Source organism: Phoca vitulina, unplaced genomic scaffold, assembly GCF_004348235.1.
Source record: "Phoca vitulina isolate PV1807 unplaced genomic scaffold, GSC_HSeal_1.0 scaffold16, whole genome shotgun sequence".
Taxonomy (NCBI): domain Eukaryota; kingdom Metazoa; phylum Chordata; class Mammalia; order Carnivora; family Phocidae; genus Phoca; species Phoca vitulina.
In genome coordinates this window covers 33,202,463-33,220,514 of record NW_022589719.1, presented here as the reverse complement: position 1 = coordinate 33,220,514, position 18,052 = coordinate 33,202,463, and the positions used below count along the sequence as shown (strand labels likewise).

At 61.9% G+C, this 18,052-nt stretch overlaps 3 protein-coding genes across 5 annotated transcripts; 1 reads left to right on the top strand and 2 right to left on the bottom strand.

Annotated features, from left to right (window-relative positions):
- Positions 1–1,101: 1,101 nt before the first annotated feature.
- TBC1D10C (TBC1 domain family member 10C) lies at positions 1,102–6,827 on the bottom strand. Its single transcript, XM_032414827.1, has 9 exons — positions 6,531–6,827; positions 5,732–5,831; positions 5,425–5,532; positions 5,232–5,338; positions 4,915–5,029; positions 4,301–4,366; positions 3,988–4,177; positions 2,084–2,238; positions 1,102–1,780 (listed from the first exon to the last, which is right to left on the bottom strand). The coding sequence occupies exons 1-9, from the start codon at positions 6,773–6,775 to the stop codon at positions 1,433–1,435; spliced, it is 1,434 nt and encodes a 477-aa protein (XP_032270718.1). The 5' UTR covers positions 6,776–6,827; the 3' UTR covers positions 1,102–1,432.
- A 1,363-nt stretch (positions 6,828–8,190) lies between these two features.
- PPP1CA (protein phosphatase 1 catalytic subunit alpha) lies at positions 8,191–11,362 on the top strand. The gene is made up of 7 exons (XM_032414853.1): positions 8,191–8,331; positions 8,843–8,974; positions 9,133–9,363; positions 9,852–9,956; positions 10,401–10,624; positions 10,708–10,842; positions 10,915–11,362. Exons 1-7 carry the CDS (start codon positions 8,277–8,279, stop codon positions 11,023–11,025), a joined length of 993 nt encoding a protein of 330 aa, XP_032270744.1. The 5' UTR covers positions 8,191–8,276; the 3' UTR covers positions 11,026–11,362.
- A 209-nt stretch (positions 11,363–11,571) lies between these two features.
- On the bottom strand, positions 11,572–16,887 carry RAD9A (RAD9 checkpoint clamp component A). Of its 3 annotated transcripts, XM_032414851.1 has the most exons (11): positions 16,736–16,887; positions 16,578–16,648; positions 16,007–16,135; positions 15,454–15,568; positions 15,266–15,365; positions 13,759–13,871; positions 13,551–13,660; positions 13,405–13,469; positions 13,176–13,313; positions 12,211–12,415; positions 11,572–12,124 (listed from the first exon to the last, which is right to left on the bottom strand). In XM_032414851.1, exons 1-11 carry the CDS (start codon positions 16,767–16,769, stop codon positions 12,029–12,031), a joined length of 1,176 nt encoding a protein of 391 aa, XP_032270742.1. In that variant the 5' UTR covers positions 16,770–16,887; the 3' UTR covers positions 11,572–12,028. The 3 variants fall into 3 exon arrangements, with proteins under 3 accessions (XP_032270742.1, XP_032270743.1, XP_032270741.1); XM_032414850.1 differs by having other exon boundaries at positions 11,697–12,124; positions 13,405–13,660; XM_032414852.1 differs by lacking the exons at positions 16,578–16,648; positions 16,736–16,887 and having other exon boundaries at positions 13,409–13,469; positions 15,454–15,664; positions 16,007–16,094.
- Positions 16,888–18,052: the final 1,165 nt, after the last annotated feature.

Below are 18,052 nucleotides of genomic sequence, written 5' to 3'. Positions count from 1 at the left end.
CAGGAGGACAGACCTGGGTGGGCGCCCAGTTGTAGGGGGCAGCTTCATGGCTGCTGATGTGGAGGCAGGGGTAAACCTGGGGTCTGCCACGGGCAGCGAGATCTTGGCTAAATCCTCTCCCCTCCTGAGCCTCAATTTCCCCCAGGAAACTCCGCAGACCTGGGTCTAGACCTCCATGTTCCCTCCTCCAGGTGGTAGGCTCCTTGGGTACGGGATGGTCTGCCCCAGAGCCAGGCCCTGGCCAGGCACATACTAAGCACCAGATGAACATATGTTACGAGTGAGTGTACTCCCACAACCTGTGATGCTGTCACCAGAACATTCCAAATCAGGGGTCTGACCAGTGGCCAGGCCAGTGTTCCAGCACAGCCACTGGGACGAGCACGGTTGAAAGATCCACTGTGGAAGTGGGAGTCCAGATGCTTTCTCCCAGTACTCCGGAGTCCTACCATGCCCTGCCACCCTCCCGCCTGCAGGGCAGGGCCCCCAGGGAGGCAAGGCAGCCGGGACGGGGCACTGTAGGGACACAAGCCGGCATCGGAGCCAGCCCCGTTGTCCTGGTGATGGCTCATGGCTCAGGCACCCCAGGCACCCACAGGGGCAATTATCAAGTGTGGGAGGGAGTTTCCATGGTGGCAGTCCCGAGGGGGTACGACCAAGGCTTTGGGAGTGGGCAAGGGCCTGTGGGACCTTTCTCCTTTGTCCCGGCACAGTAGGCTTTTGTTCTCGCCTGGCTGTCTCCGAGGACGGGAGCAGCACCACGGGTGGGGGGCAGACTTGGGCTAGGGTGCCCCCGCCCTTGGGAGTCCTGAACCAACCTGGGAGGAGGGGAAGAACAGGGGCTAGAGCCCCACTTCTGGGCCCAGCATCCACTTGGGGAGCCTTCCTCCCACGAGCGCCAGAGCCTTACCTGCCCCCCAGAGGCTGCGCGAGGCGGCTCGCCATTGGCTCCTGCTGCGGGTAAACAGCTTTCAGCAGCCAATGGGCAGCCTCGGCGTACCCCGTGGGAACCCGGGCCGGCCGGCCCGCAGGGCTGGGAGCGGGTGAGGTCTAGAGTTGGGGGTGGGGAGCGTTCAGTCCAAATCCATCAGGCTTCTGCTCAGTCAGACTTTATTCGAGGCCTCCCCAGGAGCGCTCTGGGGTCCGCTAGCCCAGCCAGGTGCCCTTAACCCCACACCTCTTCAGCGCCAGCTTCCACGCTTGCAAGGGCCCGGGCACCAGGACGGCTCCGTGGGAGGATGGCAGGCCGGGGCCCCTGAAACCGCACTCGGTGATCTTCCTTCATCCTCGGGTCTGACAGTCCCCGGGCAGGGAGCTGAGCCGCCAGATCCCAGCCGTAAAGTGCAGTGCCCATTTATGAGGCGGCCATCAGTCAATCGGGCAGTTGGGGTTAGGGGACACTGAGTCCATGATGCCCTCAGAAGTCGAACCTTCAGAACCGGGTATCCAGGAAGGAGGCGGAGCCTCGATGAGACCTGGGGGGGCCCTCGAGAGGGGGGCCCCTGGACCGAGTCAGGAGCCCGTGGAAAGTCTTGCCTCGGGTCTGGGGCTTGCGTCGCGGCGGCCTGGGCTCCTCTGGGGGCTGCACCACTATCCGGGGCACCTCGGGCCTGGTGCCTCCCCGCACCCCCGCCAGCTGCTGGGCCTCAAAGATGGCTTGGGCCCCAGGCAGGCGGGCCTGAGGCCTGGGGGGCGGCCCGGACGTCGACTCAGGCAGCCGGGCCAGCTGGACCTTGATCTCCCGCTGCAGGTCCTGCTCAGACAGCGCCACGCTGTGCACCTGCGCGGAGTGGTTGGTACTGAGTGTGCCCAGACTGGGGGAGGGCAGGAAACCATGAGGTCCCCACAGGGCGGGCAGGACACAGCCCCAGGAAGTGGCTGAGGGCTGAGGGACTGACAGCCAGACTCACTAAGGGAACCATAGAAATCTACTTGAAGCCTCGGGTTTTCACATTCTCTGCTGCTCAGAGGACAGGAACTGGGCGCCGGGTGTCACACCGACTTCCAGCTGTGAGACTCGGTTTCCCCACCTGAGCAGCAGGGGCTGGGCCACTGTGGAAGGCAAGGCAGGGGGGGCACCCACCTGGGACATGAAGACCTCCTCCTGCAGCTGGGTGGGGGGGATGGCTCGTAGGGCACCGAGGGTCTCCAGGAGCCCGGGGCAGGCCAGGCGCTGCTCAGTGGTGCCTAGCGCCAGGCGCACCAGCGTGAGCCCCACGCGAAACAGCACCTTCACACCTGCGGGCCGTGGGGCTCACTCAGTGCAGGGCCAGCCCTGCCCCTCCTCGGGTCTGCACCTGAGCCTGCCCTCCGCCAGGCGCCTTCCACCCCCCTGCAGCTCCGCAGCCGACTCAGACCAGGAGCAGTGAGTGACAGTGGGACTGCGACGTGGGGGCACTGATGAGTGAGTGACTGCGGCCGCAGGCGCTTCCGGGCAGAGCAGCCTGCCAGCAGTCAGGGGCTACGCCTCCTCACGCCTGCTCTCTGCGCCTCGGCAGCTCGTCCTTGCAAGGAAGGCCTTTCTAGCTCAGATCTGTGACCTCCTTGTTCTAGAGGGATTCTCGCCAGACTCTTCACGGCTAAGCCAAGAGCATAGTGCACGCGTGCACACACCCATGCACGCTCGCTCACGGGCACGCGCGGGTGTGACCTCGGGCTGTTCCCGCAGCCTCAGAATCCCTTCCGGGCAGCCTCGAGTCTGGGGACCAGTGAGGTCTGGTGACAACCATGCCTTGTAAAGAGATGATCACAACCATTCGTGTCATCATCATGACGAAACGGAGCTTGTGACATTGCTCGTCCAGAGGGCTCCGCCTGCCCTGCCCGGCCCCCAAGGTGTGAGGCTGGAGGGGGTGGTGACACGGAGATGGCAGCTTGGACACCTGTGACCAGAGCTCTAAGGGGGCCTGGAACCAACTGGGCACACAGCAGGTGCTCAATAAATGTACTGATTGATTTCTACCATTTTTCGGTTGTAACTGCCAGACAACCCATAGGGAACAGAATGCAGGTGGGTTATCAATGGGGGTACCGAGGCAGAGCCCCCAAGTCCTAAAACGTCCAGCTCAGCTCTGCCCTGACTGCCCCCACTCTTGGCCTGACCTCTCCGGCTTCATCTCTGTCCACGCCCACACCCCCAAGTCGTCAGTGGCCTGGCCCTGTGGACAGTGTCTCTCCCGGCCTCCCGGCCTCCACATGGGCCCCGCAAGTCTGCCGCCCCCGAGGAGAGGCCAAAAGCATCTTGAAAACAGCACTCTCCTCCCACTGCTCCCCTAACACGCTGGCACATCCCTTGTTTTATTTTCTTCATGGCACTTATGACAATCTAGAAATACCTTTTTTGTTTTAAGCTCTATGTCCAACGTGGGGCTTGAACTCGTGACCCTGAGATCAAGAGTCACACGCTCCACCCCTGAGCCAGCCGGGCGCCCCTATAAATATCTTGTTACTTTGGCTACTGTTGGCTCCCATCCCCACCCCCACCAGAATGTAGGTCTCGTTCACGCAGGGGTCCCAGCGTCTACAGCCATGCGGGGCACCAGCGAGGGCTCCCCGAGTGCCTGTGGGCTCCAGGGATGAGCGCTCCCCCACTCCCCCCCGGCCCTGCCACTGGCCGTGCCCACTGAGCCCAGTCCCCGAACAGCTGCACCGCTGGGATCTCCCCAGCTCTGCCCCGCCTCCCTGGGGGGGGCCTCCCTGGCCCCAGCCCGCCCTCAGCAGAGCCTGCCCTCCCTCGGGGGGGGGGGGTGTCTCTCGTCACAGGGGCAGGAGCGCCAGCCATCACACCAGTGACGTGCAGGCAGGGGCTGGGCTGCTCCCCAGAGCCAACCCGACACCATCGCCCTTGGCACCCACTGGCACCCGCACCGGGGGCCAGGATTGGCAGTGGCAGGTGGGGCAGAGCAGAGCTGGTGTGCTCGTCCCTGTGTGCACCCCAAGGCTCCCAGGCCAGGCCGCGCCTCCCCCGCCCCCCAGCTGCCCACTCACCCTCGCTGAAGAAGGCGTCCCAGACGCGCAGCACGGTGGGGAAGGGCAGGGAGCGGGCAAAGAGGCACAGGAACCACTCGGGCAGGTAGAGCAGAGGCCCGACGCCCACCTGCTGCAGGTGCTTGTGCACGCGCGGGAGCAGCCGTCGAAGCAGGGCCGTGAATACCTCGGCGTCCAGCTGCACGGCCTCCTGCAGCCAAGTCCGTCAGCGCGTCCGCTCCCGAAGCCCAGGCTCTGCCCCTCTCCGTCCCCAGGCCCCTGCCCGCCTGCCCAGTCCCTCCCGGTGCCCTCCGGCCCCCTCCCAGCCTCTCACCATGTGGGGCCCGTAGTAGCCCGGGAGGTAGACCTCGCAGATCTGTACCAGGCACCAGAAGGCCTCCTGGGTGGGGGCACAGAAGGAACCGCAGGGTAGGGGAAAGGAGCACAGGGGAGGGCCTATGTACCCTCTGGGGTGACTCTGGAGCCCGGAGCCTAAACAGCCTAAACTTGGGCTCTTACCAAAAGTCTCCCCACTGCCCAGAGGCCTACCGATGGGTTTAGGGGGTTGGAAGTCATAGGGTTCATGATGTCGAATTTCAGAGTCACAGAGTTGGGGTTCGCTGGTCAAGGGCTGGGAGGGTCCCAAAGTTCAAGTCCTGAGCTCTTGGGGTCATTGAGATCACGGTCACAGGGCTCAGAATCAGGAGTCGTGAGGTCAAGGGGACAACGTCCAGATTCTTAGGCCACTGGGGCAGGGGGCAGGGGCGAAGGGTCCCAGGTTCCTGGAGTCAAGGTTGTTGGGCTTGAAAGTCACTGAGGTTGGTGGTCATGAGGCCCTAGGTCACTAGGACAGGATCTGGGAGTCAAGGAGCCCAGTGCCTGAGTCCAGAGTCCCTGGGGCTGGGGGTCAGGGTCTCGAGCCCCTGCAGCGGGGCCGGGGGCACTCACCTCCGGGGGCAGATGCATGAGTAGCACGGCTGCCACAGGGCCTTGGGCTTGACAGTAGCCCTGCTCGGGCCGATGCAGCGTGTAGGCCTTGAGTACCTGCAGGAGCCCCTGCTGCCTGTGCCGGGAGACCCCATCAGGGGCTGGTCCTCCAGGTACCCCTTCCCCACCCTCCAGGGGCCTCTTCCCAGGCCTCAGCCCCACCCCGGGCCTTGCTGGGTCCCCCCGAGAGGTACGGCTATAACGCTGAGGCAGGGGTCTAGGCTGAAGGCCTTGGAGGTTGTGGGGCTGGAGGTCCCTGGGTGTCACTGGCCGCCTACCCGTGACCCTGAGGTGACACAAACATCTCGTGTAGAGGGAACTGGCGGTGCAGGTCCCTGCTGATGGTCTCCATCCACTGTGGGTCTCCAGGGGCCTTGGCCAGTTGCTGCGGGGGGACAGGAAGGTGGTGGGGAGGGCTCAGAGTGGCGAGGGGCTCTGGAAAGGGGAGGCAGGGACCCCGCCAACTCTTACCTCATAGGTACAAGGGCTCTTGTTCTGACACACGTGGGCCCCGCACAACAGGGGCCAGCACCGGGGCCTCAGGGCCGAGGGGATGCCTTTCCGACACTGCGTCTTGACCTGAGGGTGACGCCAAGGGGCCCCGTTAGATCAGCCAGGCCAGCTTCCCCTGCTCCTGTTGGCAGGTCCCAGGCCCCAGCCTGTCCTGGGGCAAGGGGCCCTTTGGGTCGTAGGGGGAAAAGACAGGAGGTGCCGGGACACAGGAGGGTGTGGGCAGAGGCAAAGGGGGATGAGCCAGGGAGCCCCATCCTCCCCTCACCTTCTTGTACCGCCGAGACATGGTTTTCTCCCAGTGCGAGGTCATCTCTACCCACTTCATCTCCCGCTGGCGGATAAGGTCTGCAGGAGGGTGACCTGGCCTACGGGCACATGGCACAGGCACGGAGGTGTTGGCTAGCTGTTTCCCAGGGCCCACACCTGCCACCCTCCATGCTGCCCCGGGGAAGCTCAGCTCCTGGCCGTTGAGATCTCTGGGGGGTAACCTGTAACCCAGGAGTTGCCAATGGTTGTCACAGGGACAGGAAAGGATGTGACTCTGATGTGGGCAGAAGCGGGAGAGACTGAAGGGGGTGTGTAGGTATGTGGGGGGGGGAGGGGCCGGTTGGCTGTCCCCCAAGATGGGAACACAGACAACTCATAAGAGAAGCGAGGTGGACAGAGCCGCGGACTAGAAGCCAGTCCCGAGTTCTCTGTCTGATCTGCTGTGTGACCTTGAGCCAGTTCCTATCTGGACTTGTTTTCCTATCTATATATTGGGAAAGGGGAGGGGTAGAGGTATGGGTTCTTTGGTATGGTTCTGGGATTACTGGGGCAGATCAAAAGGTGACGGGTATTTGGCCCCAAGGACAGGTGCAAAGCCTGGGAGGTTGGGGGAAGAGGGACACCCCTGCCTCAGCTCTGCCAGCTTTAGGATTCCACCTGGAGCACAAAGAGGGGTGACACTGGCTGAGTCCCCACACCCCCCAGGACCCTTGAAGTTGAGCTTCACTCTAGAATTCAGCCCTCAGCCCCCAACCTCAATCCCAGCACCCTGCCGCCCCCATCCCTTCCCCACTTACCCTGGCTCTGCTGAGCTGCCCCCAATGAAGCCATAGCGGTCAGCCTGGCGATATGGGCCGGGCCCACTCAGCTCTGAGTCGGACCCCAGAGAGCTGGAGTCGTCCTGCAGCTCTAAATTTTGCACCAGGTCCTCCCCCAGGGCCTGGGCCATGGTGCCCCAGACCCAAGCTACCACAGGCTGTAAGGTGTGGAGAGAGCCGGTGTGAGAGGCAGCTTCTGGCCAGCCTGGAGCCTGGGCTCCCATCCAGCCGATCCCCAGCCCAGGGACCCGGCTGCAGGGTTCAGAGGGGAGAGGCTTCAAGGTATCTCACCAAGCCCCTTCTGTCCCCTCTTTTATTGGAGGGGGGGGGATGGTGGGCCCTGAAGTGGCAGAAAAGCCAAGCCTCTGTATAGAGGCCCAGCCCCAGACTCAGCCCCTGCCCCCCGCCCAGACCAGCTTACCTCCCTGCTGCACCTCACCTCCTCCTCTCACTTCCTCCTCTGGCAGCTTCAGCAACCCGCTGGGGGCCCCTCCCACACTCCCCTCCCAAGTGTGGGGGGAGTCACCCCTTCCTCTCTGAGGCTCTTCCGGCCTGCCCCAGTGCCCCCAGGGCCGTGGGCTCCTCCCCTCCCCTCTCCTCTCCTCCCCTCCCCTCCCCTCCCGTGGGCTGGATGGCTGCAGGCTTGGGTTCCTGCGTTGGGTGTGAAGGGGCCAGGACCCACCCGAGGTACAGAGGCCAGGCCCCCTCCAGTTTTGAGGTTATCGGCTTGTAAAACAATTCAGGATCCCAGGGACGCCTGGGTGGCTCAGTCAGTTAAGTGTCTGCATTTGGCTCAGGTCATGATCTCAGGGTCCTGGGATCAAGTCCTACATAGGGCTCCTTGCTCAGCGGGGAGCCTGCTTCTCCCTCCGCCTGCAGCTTTCCCTGCTTGTGCTCTCTCATGCTCTCTCTGACAAATAAGTAAAATCTTAAAAAAAATAAATAAAAATAAAAAAATCAAGATTCCAGTGAGAATTATGATTTAATATTTGCTCTTTACAAAGTAATGCTTTGAATATGCACATAAAGCAGCATTATTATGCACTCAGCAGGTAATAATGGATCTTACAAAAAAATATTAATTTAGCGTGCCCCACAGTGTGAACCAAGTTGGGTTCAGAGTGCAGCAGCAGGTATCTGGGTCTGGCCAGCTGCCTGGGGGCCACAGAGGCTCAGGAGGTGGACGCCGGGGTCTTGGACCAGCCCCTTGTCATCCCTGAGCCTCAGTTTCCTCTTCTGCACTTCGAGAACTTAATCCGCAATGTTTGGGGAATCGGTTATTAATGTGCTTACACCACACTCCCGCCCAGGGTGGGAAGGGCTGGTTAGCCTTCGATAGAGAAAAACAACTTCTACAGTACTTCCGGCCCCATATTCTCGGGACGGGACTCGGATCACTCCTCAGGGGTGGGACCAGACTCAACCCCGCCCCACCAAGCTCCACCCACCGACCAGGCTTCGTTTTAGATAGACCAAACTCAGCCCAAGCCCCGCCCCGTCCCCTATGCCCCGCCCCCGGACCGCCGCGGCCGCTGCGCCGGGCGTCCAGCGGGGGCGCTAGAGCGCGGGGGCAGCGCGCGGGGCGGGGCGGCAGGCCCAGGAGGCGGGGCGGCAGGCTGGGGCGGGCTGGGGCGGGCGGAAGGAGCGCCAGGCCGGAAGGAGGCAGTGGGAGGGCGGGCGGCAGGAGCGGGCCCGGAGCTGCTGGGCCGGAGCGGCGGAGCCGCCATGTCCGACAGCGAGAAGCTCAACCTGGACTCTATCATCGGGCGCCTGCTGGAAGGTTGGCCGGGACGGGGGAGGTCGATGCCCGCCGCGCCCTGGCCCTCTGCCTGGCCCGGAAGTGGTGCGCGGGCGGGCCTGCCCCTCCCAGGGCCAGCTTAGACTGGGCGGGGACGGGCCTCGAGGTCCCGCGGCCATAGCCGCCCCCCCAGGCGCGGGGCGCCTGGGCGGTTCTGGGGACGCTCTGGCAAGGGGAGCAGCCCCGTCTCCTGGGCCGGGGGCGCACAGGTTGGCCTGTGCTCTTGGGGGTGAGGGAGAAACCTAAGAAGCCTAGCTCCACCCCTCCCAGGGGTCCTGCGCTATGGGGTGGGGTGACAGGCCCCCCCCCCCCGCGCACAGCAGACCCCCCTCGAGGGGTCCCATCCTGGGAGGCTCAGCAGCAACAGCTGCCCCTGGGCAAGGAGGGGCCCAGGAGGCCCAGGCGCCCTCAGATGTGCCCATAGGGCCACTTGTGTCGCCCACCTTCCTCCTGCCTGAGGGACCAGAGGCTTGACGCCCCATTCCGCCCCCAGTGCAGGGCTCGCGGCCTGGAAAGAATGTACAGCTAACAGAGAACGAGATCCGTGGTCTGTGCCTCAAATCACGGGAGATCTTCCTGAGCCAGCCCATTCTTCTGGAGCTGGAGGCACCCCTCAAGATCTGCGGTGAGCCCCCTGCCCAGGCCCCTTTTGCTTTCTGAAAGCAGCATTCCCCCCGCCCCGCCTCCCAAGTCCTTGCAGTGCTCCTCCTCGGAGCCCACACTTGGCCCTGGGTTCAAGTGTAGCCCCTGCACCTCGCGCTGAAGCCGTCCCCTGGGTCACAGGTGACATCCATGGCCAGTACTACGACCTTCTGCGGCTATTTGAGTACGGCGGCTTCCCTCCAGAGAGCAACTACCTCTTCCTGGGGGACTATGTGGACCGGGGCAAGCAGTCTTTGGAGACCATCTGCCTGCTGCTGGCCTATAAGATCAAGTACCCCGAGAACTTTTTCCTTCTGCGTGGGAACCACGAGTGTGCGAGCATCAACCGCATCTATGGCTTCTATGACGAGTGTGAGTAGACGGAGTTGCTGGGGTGCCCAGCTTCTATGACGAGTGTGAGTAGACGGAGTTGCTGGGGTGCCCAGTCCTTAAGGGACGCCGCCTTCCAGTGAGACCCTCACGCTGGACTGGCGGGAACGGTATCCGCGTCTGACAGATACCTGCAGACTGGGCTCTGGGAAGCCACTCAGGATGCCTCTCTGGACTGGCTTCTGCCGACCGGAAGTTGAGATAAACCAGACCTAGTCTTGGCCTGGCCCTGCTCACTGGGTGGGGGTGGGTTGTTCCAGATTGGAACTCAGGTGCCTGTGGGCTCAGCCACTTTAGAATTCTTCTAGGAAGGCTGGTAGGCAGTGGGGTGGGGGGAGGGGCTTCTCTTGTCGGCCACTCTCTTCTCCCAGCTGTGTCCGAAGGGCCCACAGAGTGCCCTGGAGGGCCCAGAGACCCAGGCTGGGTGTGAGGCAGACGGGCCTAACGAGGCCTCTCCTTGCCCCCGGCAGGCAAGAGACGCTACAACATTAAACTGTGGAAAACCTTTACCGACTGCTTCAACTGCCTGCCCATTGCTGCCATTGTGGACGAGAAGATCTTCTGCTGCCATGGAGGTGAGGGTGGCTCTGGGGCACATGTCGAAAGGAATGTCCGGGAAGGAAGAGCCCCGGGCCACATTCCTGGGGGTCTTGGGACGAGGCTGGTAGCTGGGGGGGATATATTCCCAGTCACCTGGAACAGCTCTCCCAGTGCTCTTGCTTTGCACGTCACTTCTTCCAGGAAGCCCCCCCGCCACCCCCACCCCAGTACTCGGTTCCACTCACCCCCATTTTGGCCTTGGCATTGTGCATGGACTTTGTCTCCTTTGTTCAGAGAGCTCTGTGGTCCTTGAGGCAGAAGGGGATGACTTCTGCCTGCCTGGACTCCTGGGACTTTGGGAGGGAGCCAGGTGGTGGCAGGTAGAGGGGAGGCTGACCTGCAGAGGCTTTGTGGGCGGGGGGGTTGTCTTTGTTTTGAGGCTTGAGGAAGTGACCTGCCCCCCCCCCTTGCTCCCCCAGGCTTGTCCCCAGACTTGCAGTCCATGGAGCAGATTCGGCGTATCATGCGGCCCACAGACGTGCCTGACCAGGGCCTGCTCTGTGACCTGCTGTGGTCTGACCCTGACAAGGACGTGCAGGGCTGGGGCGAGAATGACCGTGGTGTCTCCTTTACCTTTGGGGCTGAGGTAGTGGCCAAGTTCCTGCACAAGCACGACCTGGACCTCATCTGCCGGGCGCACCAGGTGGGCTGGCGGCTCTGGGGCGGGTGGGAGCGGGGGCCGGGTAGCCAGCACGTGCTGAGCTAACTGCCCCTGTCCTCATGCAGGTGGTGGAAGACGGCTATGAGTTCTTTGCCAAGCGGCAGCTGGTGACACTCTTCTCGGCTCCTAACTACTGTGGCGAGTTTGACAACGCAGGTGCCATGATGAGTGTGGATGAGACGCTCATGTGCTCCTTCCAGGTGGGGATGCGGAAGGAAGGGGCCTGGGACCCCGAGGCTCAGCCTGTGAGCCTGACCAGCTGTCTCTTTTAGATCCTCAAGCCCGCTGACAAGAACAAGGGGAAATACGGGCAGTTCAGCGGCTTGAACCCTGGAGGCCGGCCCATCACCCCGCCCCGCAACTCCGCCAAAGCCAAGAAATAGCCTCTGCGTGCCCACACTCTGCCCCAGATGGTGGATTGTACAGAAATTATGTGGCCTTTGGGGGGTTCACGCTGGCCCCCCAGGCCCACCTGTCACGGGGAACACGGAGCCTTGGTGTGTTTTTCTTTTTTTTTTAATGAATCAATAGCAGCGTCCAGTCCCCCAGGGCTCCTTCCGCCTGCACCTGCAGTGGTCGCAAGCAGGATCCTGGGGCCGAGGCTGCAGCTCAGGGCAAAGCAGGGCCAGATGTGGGTTTCCAGCCTTGCTTGGCCTCAGGGCTGGCAGACAGATCCTGGGGCAACCCATCTGGTCTCTTGAATAAAGGTCAAAGCTGGATTCTCGCCATGGCCTCTGTCTCCCTTGTCCCAAATACTGGGCCTGGCAGCCCTTCTGTCCAGGGCCACTTGGTAGGATAGGCTTGCTGGGCATGGGGCCCCAGCCAGGGTAATCCCAGCCACAGGCTCAGGTACACAGGGGCTTAGAATCCCAAGCCAGGGCCAGACAGCATAGAGAAAGCAAGAAAAAGTTTGCGGGCCACAAGGGATCCCAGAGGTGTGCCCAGGATTTGGGGGAGGGACAGGTCATGATTGGCAAAGAAGGTAGACCAGCAGGGGCCAACAGCCCCTCTGTGATTTCTGTCTTAGGGAGGTACGCTTGGGGAAGGCAGGTGTCCAGCCCTAGCCACATGGTTGGAGTCTGGCCTAAAGGCCTACTGGGAGGGGAGTAATAGGTGAGGGACCTGCCATCAGGTGGTGGCTCATTGCCAAGCCTGGGGACAGACATGATTGGTTGGGAGTTGATGAGAGAACATAGGACCCAGGCTAGTCACAGATAGCCACGAGGGACCTGGGGTGGCAGCAGGACCAGCGCTCAGCTCCAGCACAGCCCACCTTGACCACCCAGCAGGGTGGAGATCAGCCCTCTCCCTGGGCTGCCCCTGGGGGAAGGGGGAGGCTGTGGCTTCATCTAGTCCAGAGCCTCTGGACACAGGCTTGTTCTCAGTTCAGCCTTCACCCTCACTATCTTCAGCCAGCACAGGGCTGGGGCCCGGAGGGGAGTGTGCAGGGGCGAGGATGGAGCCAAAGAACAGCGAGCGGAACTGGAAGGTGAACAGAGGAAGCAGAGTGAGTTCTGGAGGCTGCTCCGTCCTTGCCTCCCACCCCTGCCTCCATCTCCAGCCCCTACCTTCTTGGGTGGGGGAGTCCCAGGCTGTGTACCGGCCTCAGCTTCATTGTCCTCTGAGTAGGGGCCAGGGCTACAGGGGGGCCGGAGGCCGGGAGAAAGGGAGATGGAGGGTACCGCCCGGGAGCCCTCGCTGTCCGCAGTGGTTTCCATGGCAATCATGTAAGAGTCGATGTCATCGTTGGCAAAGTCATCCAGGTGGGGTGTGCTGCAGGCAGGGACAGGGTGTCAGCGAGCCACAGGGAGAGAAGAGGGTACAGAGGCAGGACCCCACTTTAGAGGACTCAGAGGGACCGGTGAAAGCCTTGCGGCCACTGGTGACCTCTTGGCTTTATTACTTTCTCATTTGGTTGGAGGGGAAAGATGCTGTGGCTACGTGGCGGCTTCCTGCAGGGCGTGGACCTGGAATCCGTTTGATCAGAGTTCAGATAGGAGCCAGTAGAGCTCAGCTGGGGTAGAGAAGCATCGAGTCCTCCGAGCTAGGCCACCTGGGGCCAAAGCCTCCGCCCTCCCAGGAGACAGAGCTGGAGAGCACTGGGGCCCAGGGACGTGCTGGGCGGGGGGCCAGACCAAACTTCCTCTGCTTCGGCTACACTGGGCCCATCCTCCCCGGCCCACCTGCCCTTCCAGCCACCTGCTCTCCCCAGCCCCAGTCAGCCCCCTGCCTCCCGGCAGCCTGTTCCCTCCTTGGCCTGAGAAGAGGCTCGGAGGGGAGGCCTCAGCCAGAGAAGGAAGCCAACCCGACCTTGGGGACACTTCTTCCCTGGGTGGGAGGGCTCTCTCTGAGCACAGCTGACCAGGAAGGCTGAGCCTGCAGGGCTGGAAGGGGCCGTGAGCACCAGAGGGGCTGGGGCCTGACAGGAAGTGTATGTGCTGGGGGAGGTGCACGAGCTGCAGGCAGGAGGCTCGGGCCGGGGTCCAGGGAGATGGGAGTGGGGAGGGGCGGGCAGGCATGTGGGCAGCCTCACCTGTGAGCCTGGAGTGGACGCGCCAGCCTGCGGAGCTCTGGGGAGCACAGGGCTGGGGAGTGCAGGTCCGACTCCGACAGCGTGGCCAGGACAAAGTGTCCATCCAGCAGAGAGTCACTGACGGCAAAGATGGCTGGCCTAGGCAGACGACAGGTCCCGGGCAAGGTCAGGGCCCTTCAGTTCCCAGCATCCCAGAGCCTCCCCTCCCGGACCTGAGGCTGGGAATTACCTGCCTGGTGCATCGAAGTAAACGCTGAGAGACAAGTTTGCGGATTCCGCAAAGCTCAGGAGTCCCTGGGAAGGGAGAAGCAGAGCAGTGAGGCCCCGGGCAGGGCAGGGAGGACGGGGTGGGGAGTGTACTGGGGGAAACCTCACCCGGAATTCTTTGAGGCAGAAAGTGATGGCCACCCCTTCCTGGGCCTGCAACTGCTGGAAATCCTCCTGCCCGATGCTCATCTCGGTCACCATGGCTTTGACGGTGCTCTCTGTGGAGGCAGGAACAGGAGGGACCTAGGCTTCCGGGCCCTACCCCCTCCCAGCCCAGCTCTAACCCCCTGTCTAAGGCCATGTCTGGCTCTCTCACCTGCCTCCTCCTCCTCCTGGTAGCTGCGCAGGATGACCCTGCGGCCACAGCCAATGCCCAGTGTCACTTCTGCCAGCGCCGGGGGGAAGGGCAGAACAGCCTCCCCCAGGACCCTGTGAGGGGGGTACAGCATCACACCCAAGGCTCAGGCCTGCCCTGTGGCTTCACGCTTGCGGAGACCAGTGTCCAAAAGGACCCACCATGTGCCGGCCCTAGCATGCCCCGGGAAGGAGGACAGGGTGAGCAGGACATGGCTCCTGCCCCATCCAAAGCTTTCAGGCTGCTGGGGGAGAAAAAGTCCACCGCAAGGGACGGGGCAGACAAGAGTAGAGCCCAGAGGAGGCAACAGAAAGGATGGGCTGTTTGCACTGGGCCAAACCAGGCTGGCAGCACCTGCCCCTCCCGGGGGGGAAAGCACACCAGGCCATCCCTATAAACTCAGCCTTCAGAAAAGACCTTTAATATTTGTCTTTTAGAAACACATGTTGACAAATATATACATATGAAATAACATCTGAACTCTGTCTCACGGCAACTGGAACAGGAGCAGGGATTCGCTTTTATACATACTTGAAATTGTCCATGAGAAAAAGAAAAACAATTGCTCATTTAAAAAAAAAAAAAAAAACCACCACCAAAATCCAGACCAGAGGTGATACCCTTCCCTTTCTCTACCCAAAGGAGTCCTGAGCAGCATCACCTCAACAGAACTCAGAAAAACAGATCATCTGAAGACCCAAAGGGAACTTCAAATTACCACACCCTATGGCTACAAAAAGAAATGAACGTGACCTTGGGCTACTCAAATGCAAGCAGCATGCAGGGAAAGGTGGGAGGGGAGCCACCCCTCTCTACAATGATCTGCTGCAGGGACCTTTGCCTCCACTGGAATCCCCATCTCCTGGGCCCGGCACAGCCCCCCGGGTACTCTGATTTTCCCGGAACAGCCCCATCCCCACAGATGCTCATTCAGGCGGCCCTCCGGGACCATGACCACCCTGTCCAGCCTCCTTCCTCGGCCTGCGGACTCCTCAAAGCTACAGCCAAAGCAGATAGGAAAAGAGGCTGCCCTTGAATGGAGAACAGTCCCAGAAAGATGACCACACCAGAGAAGGATTTTGAGCCCCTGAGTCACAAAGCTAGAGATGGATGTTCAAGGCTGCTCAAGCCAGAGAAAGAGGACTTAAAAGAGCAACCCAAAGACATGCTTTCTAAAAGAGGAGCCGGAAGGGGTCTAAGTGGCCAGAAAGCCAAGCTGGATCTTTGGGGTGGAGAATACGGGTTCCTGAAGACAGTGAGGAGCATGGAGCGATGCCCTCCTCCATTCCAGCCTCAGCCCCTCAAGAGCCAGCCCAGGACCTGAGAGCAGACCAGTCTAGATAAACTCTTTGAGGTTGATAGAAACTCTGCAGAGAAAATGAAGGAGGTGTCTTCTTAAATTGACCCTGGAAGCTCCAAAGAAACAAACGAGACCCACGCTCAGTTGGTAGCTGGAGGTCACACTCACCGTGCTGGGGCACGGAGCACATTCGAGCACAAGGCTGGGTCGAAGACGGCCTGCAGGGACTCGCAGTCCTGGAAGGACAGGTTGTGAGTCTTCCTCACCCCTGGATGGGCAGACAGGGTCTCAGTGGGTCTTGCTAACCTCCACGCCTCCACGCCAGGGACCCCTTGGCCGGCCAGCCGCCCACTCACCATATCTGCAGTGCAGCTGGACCACCAGGCGGCTGCTCCTGCCACCCAGTGAGATGCAGCATTTCTCCACGCTCCTCTCCACCGTCGCCAGTGAGCGGAAGACGGCCAGGAACGACTGAGTGGGGGCAACACATCAGCCCAGCGCTGTGCTTCCACCAACCAGCTCTCGCCCCCACGTAGGACCGGCCATCCCAGGCTCAGCACTGTCCCACTAGGAAGGGAGTTCCCACAGCATGCAGCACACTTACGCCTTTCAGGCCTCTGTTCATGCTGTTGCACACCTGTCTGGGATGCCTTGAAAGATCTGCTTAACTTTTCAAGGACCAAGGTGAATGTCACCACTCTCTCCAGGTCCCTGGCAGAAATCAGTCTCCCTCACCGTATCTCCCATTACCCTCGGTGGTCTTTCCTATGCCCCTCACTGCATTTTACACCTGCTTGCTCCTGCATACATCCCTCTCCCCAGTTGGCATCTTCTGAATGCCCCAGGGCAGACACATTCCTGGGGGGGCAGAGGGGACACAAAGCACCGCTGCTGAGGGAAGGGCCTCACCTTCATCAAGATCTTACAGCGCAGGGCTTCCTGACCAGGGGCGGCCGCCTGGTACTGCTGGAAGAAGAGGGGGGCAAAGAGGAAGCAGGCATAGGCAGAGCGAGAGGAGTTCACGGTCCGGAGAGAGAGCTGGGCCAGGAAAAGCAGGGAGAGGGATGCGGTCAGGGCGCAGAGACAGGCCCTGCCCTCTGGCCGGCTTTTGCTCACACACTTGTCCTGACGTCCTCCTCCTCCCCCACCACCTGCTGAAATCCTCCCTCTCCTTCGGTCGGCGGGTGCCTTCATGAAGCCTTCCTTCCCTGAGTCCCCGGCAGTGACTGCTCCCACAGCAAGGGCCCTACACAACCGTCAGCACACTACCTTTCCCCCCACTTGCCCCCACCCGCCACAGGCACTTCAGGGAGGGCAGTGGCTCTCGAGTCACACCCGGCCTGGGAAGATGACAGGGCCCAAACTGACGCCCCGACAACGGGAGGCGGGGGACAAACTCGGCAGACAACTCTGCCCAAGGGCATCTGGCCTGACGCGAGGAGAAACTGGCTCCCGGCTGTAATCCCACCCAGCCCCTCACCCCGTCTTCCAGGGGCTCCAGGTAGAGCTCGTCCCCGATGCGGGACAGGGAATGGACGGCCTTGCCGAGCACTGCGGGGAGGAGAAAAGGAACGGGGGTTAGGCTGGCGTCTCCGGCGGTCCCACGTGCCCCCGCCCCCCCCGGTCGCCCCAACTCACCCTTCACGTTGCCGCCCGTGACCAGACACTTCATGCTGCCCTCGGCGCCGAGGCCGAGGCTGGCCTCCGACCGAGCTCAGACTGGCGGCCGGCCCGCCGGCCCGCGGCTTGGCTCCGGGTCTCACCCGCCGCCGCGGGGGCCGGGAGTTCCCTTCCCGCGCACCGCCCCCGGAAGCCCCGCCCCCGCCTTCTCATTGGTCCCCACACCGGCGCCTCCGTCACGTGAGAAAAACGCTCGCCCGCTCCGCCGTCACGTGACGGAGTCCACGGTGACGGAGGGGGGCGGGCCGCGGTTACGGGAGCGGGGAGCGCCCGGCCCCGGCCTTTTCGCGGCCTTGGGGAAACGGCCGGCTCGGTGGGGCCTCGGCGGCTGTGCAGCCGAACGCGAGGAGTACGGAGGACGCGGCCGGAGGGCGCGAGGCACCCGGTGCTCGGAGCCCTGAAATGTGCGGGCGAGCCCTCCTGGGTCGCTTAGTACAGATCTTCTGGGCGCCTGGATACGGGGTTGAAGCTGGACCATCCGCACGGACACGAGCAGCAACCACCAGCTCTAAAGAGATTAAAGCAATTTGCTGCAGGATCCCAGGGTGGGAGAGTGGCTGTTCACTCTGGCTTCGAGGAACCCCGTCATTGATCCTTGAAGACCAGAAGATTCTTGGGGCTGAAGGGGGTAGAAGGGTGTACATAGCAGGGGGAAGCGAGAGGGAAGGGTCATTGGTACGTGGGCCTTGCCCCTTGTGGAGGGAAGTGGTCTGTGAGCCTTGCAGAGGGATGGAGGCTGCCAAACGATGAGGGACACCAGTGGGAAGCACTGGAAACGTTTTACGAGGGTGGAATCGCGTTTATGTGGCCATCTAAAACAAAACCCAGGGGGTGCCTGAGTGGCTCGGTCAGTTAAGCGTCTGCTTTCAGCTCAGGTCATGATCCCAGGGCCCTGGGATCGAGCCCCGCATCGGGCTCCCTGCTCAGCGGAGAGCCTGCTTCTCCCTCTGCCTGCCACTCTGCCTATCTGTGCTCTCTCTGTCAAATAAATAAATAAAATCTTAAAAAAAAAATAAATAAATAAAAATAAAACCCAGGACTGTGCAGAAGGAGGGGATTCGCCAGTCAGGGAAGTTTTCCCCTCGCCTTGGGCCCTGGGCTGCAGGTCTGCGAAGTGGAAGGGAAGTCCCAAAGGGACTTTCCGAGCTCCAGCTCCCATAGCACCAAGCTTCTGTAGTGCTTTGAAGGGCCCTGGGCATCCCTGCGTTCCTTAGGGCTGCCTTGGCCTTACTAACCCTCTGGTACTGTCTGCAGTGAGGAGTCGTGTTTGCCTAC

What these genes read in the sequence shown, in the direction of transcription:
- TBC1D10C (XM_032414827.1), bottom strand. Translation starts at nt 6,775, where the DNA reads ATGGGAGCCCAGGCTCCAGGCTGGCCAGAAGCTGCCTCTCACACCGGC. An exon ending in GTGTCACCTCAGGGTCACGG is followed by an intron (nt 5,030 to 5,231) that starts GTAGGCGGCCAG and finishes CTCCCGGCACAG; the next exon opens with GCAGCAGGGGCTCCTGCAGG. An exon ending in GCTACTACGGGCCCCACATG is followed by an intron (nt 4,178 to 4,300) that starts GTGAGAGGCTGG and finishes ACTTGGCTGCAG; the next exon opens with GAGGCCGTGCAGCTGGACGC.
- RAD9A (XM_032414850.1), bottom strand. Translation starts at nt 16,769, where the DNA reads ATGAAGTGTCTGGTCACGGGCGGCAACGTGAAGG. An exon ending in CCAGCTGCACTGCAGATATG is followed by an intron (nt 15,366 to 15,453) that starts GTGAGTGGGCGG and finishes CTGCCCATCCAG; the next exon opens with GGGTGAGGAAGACTCACAAC. An exon ending in GGACTCCCCCACCCAAGAAG is followed by an intron (nt 12,125 to 12,210) that starts GTAGGGGCTGGA and finishes TTCACCTTCCAG; the next exon opens with TTCCGCTCGCTGTTCTTTGG.
- PPP1CA (XM_032414853.1), top strand. Translation starts at nt 8,277, where the DNA reads ATGTCCGACAGCGAGAAGCTCAACCTGGACTCTATCATCGGGCGCCTG. An exon ending in GGCACCCCTCAAGATCTGCG is followed by an intron (nt 8,975 to 9,132) that starts GTGAGCCCCCTG and finishes CCTGGGTCACAG; the next exon opens with GTGACATCCATGGCCAGTAC. An exon ending in GATCTTCTGCTGCCATGGAG is followed by an intron (nt 9,957 to 10,400) that starts GTGAGGGTGGCT and finishes TTGCTCCCCCAG; the next exon opens with GCTTGTCCCCAGACTTGCAG.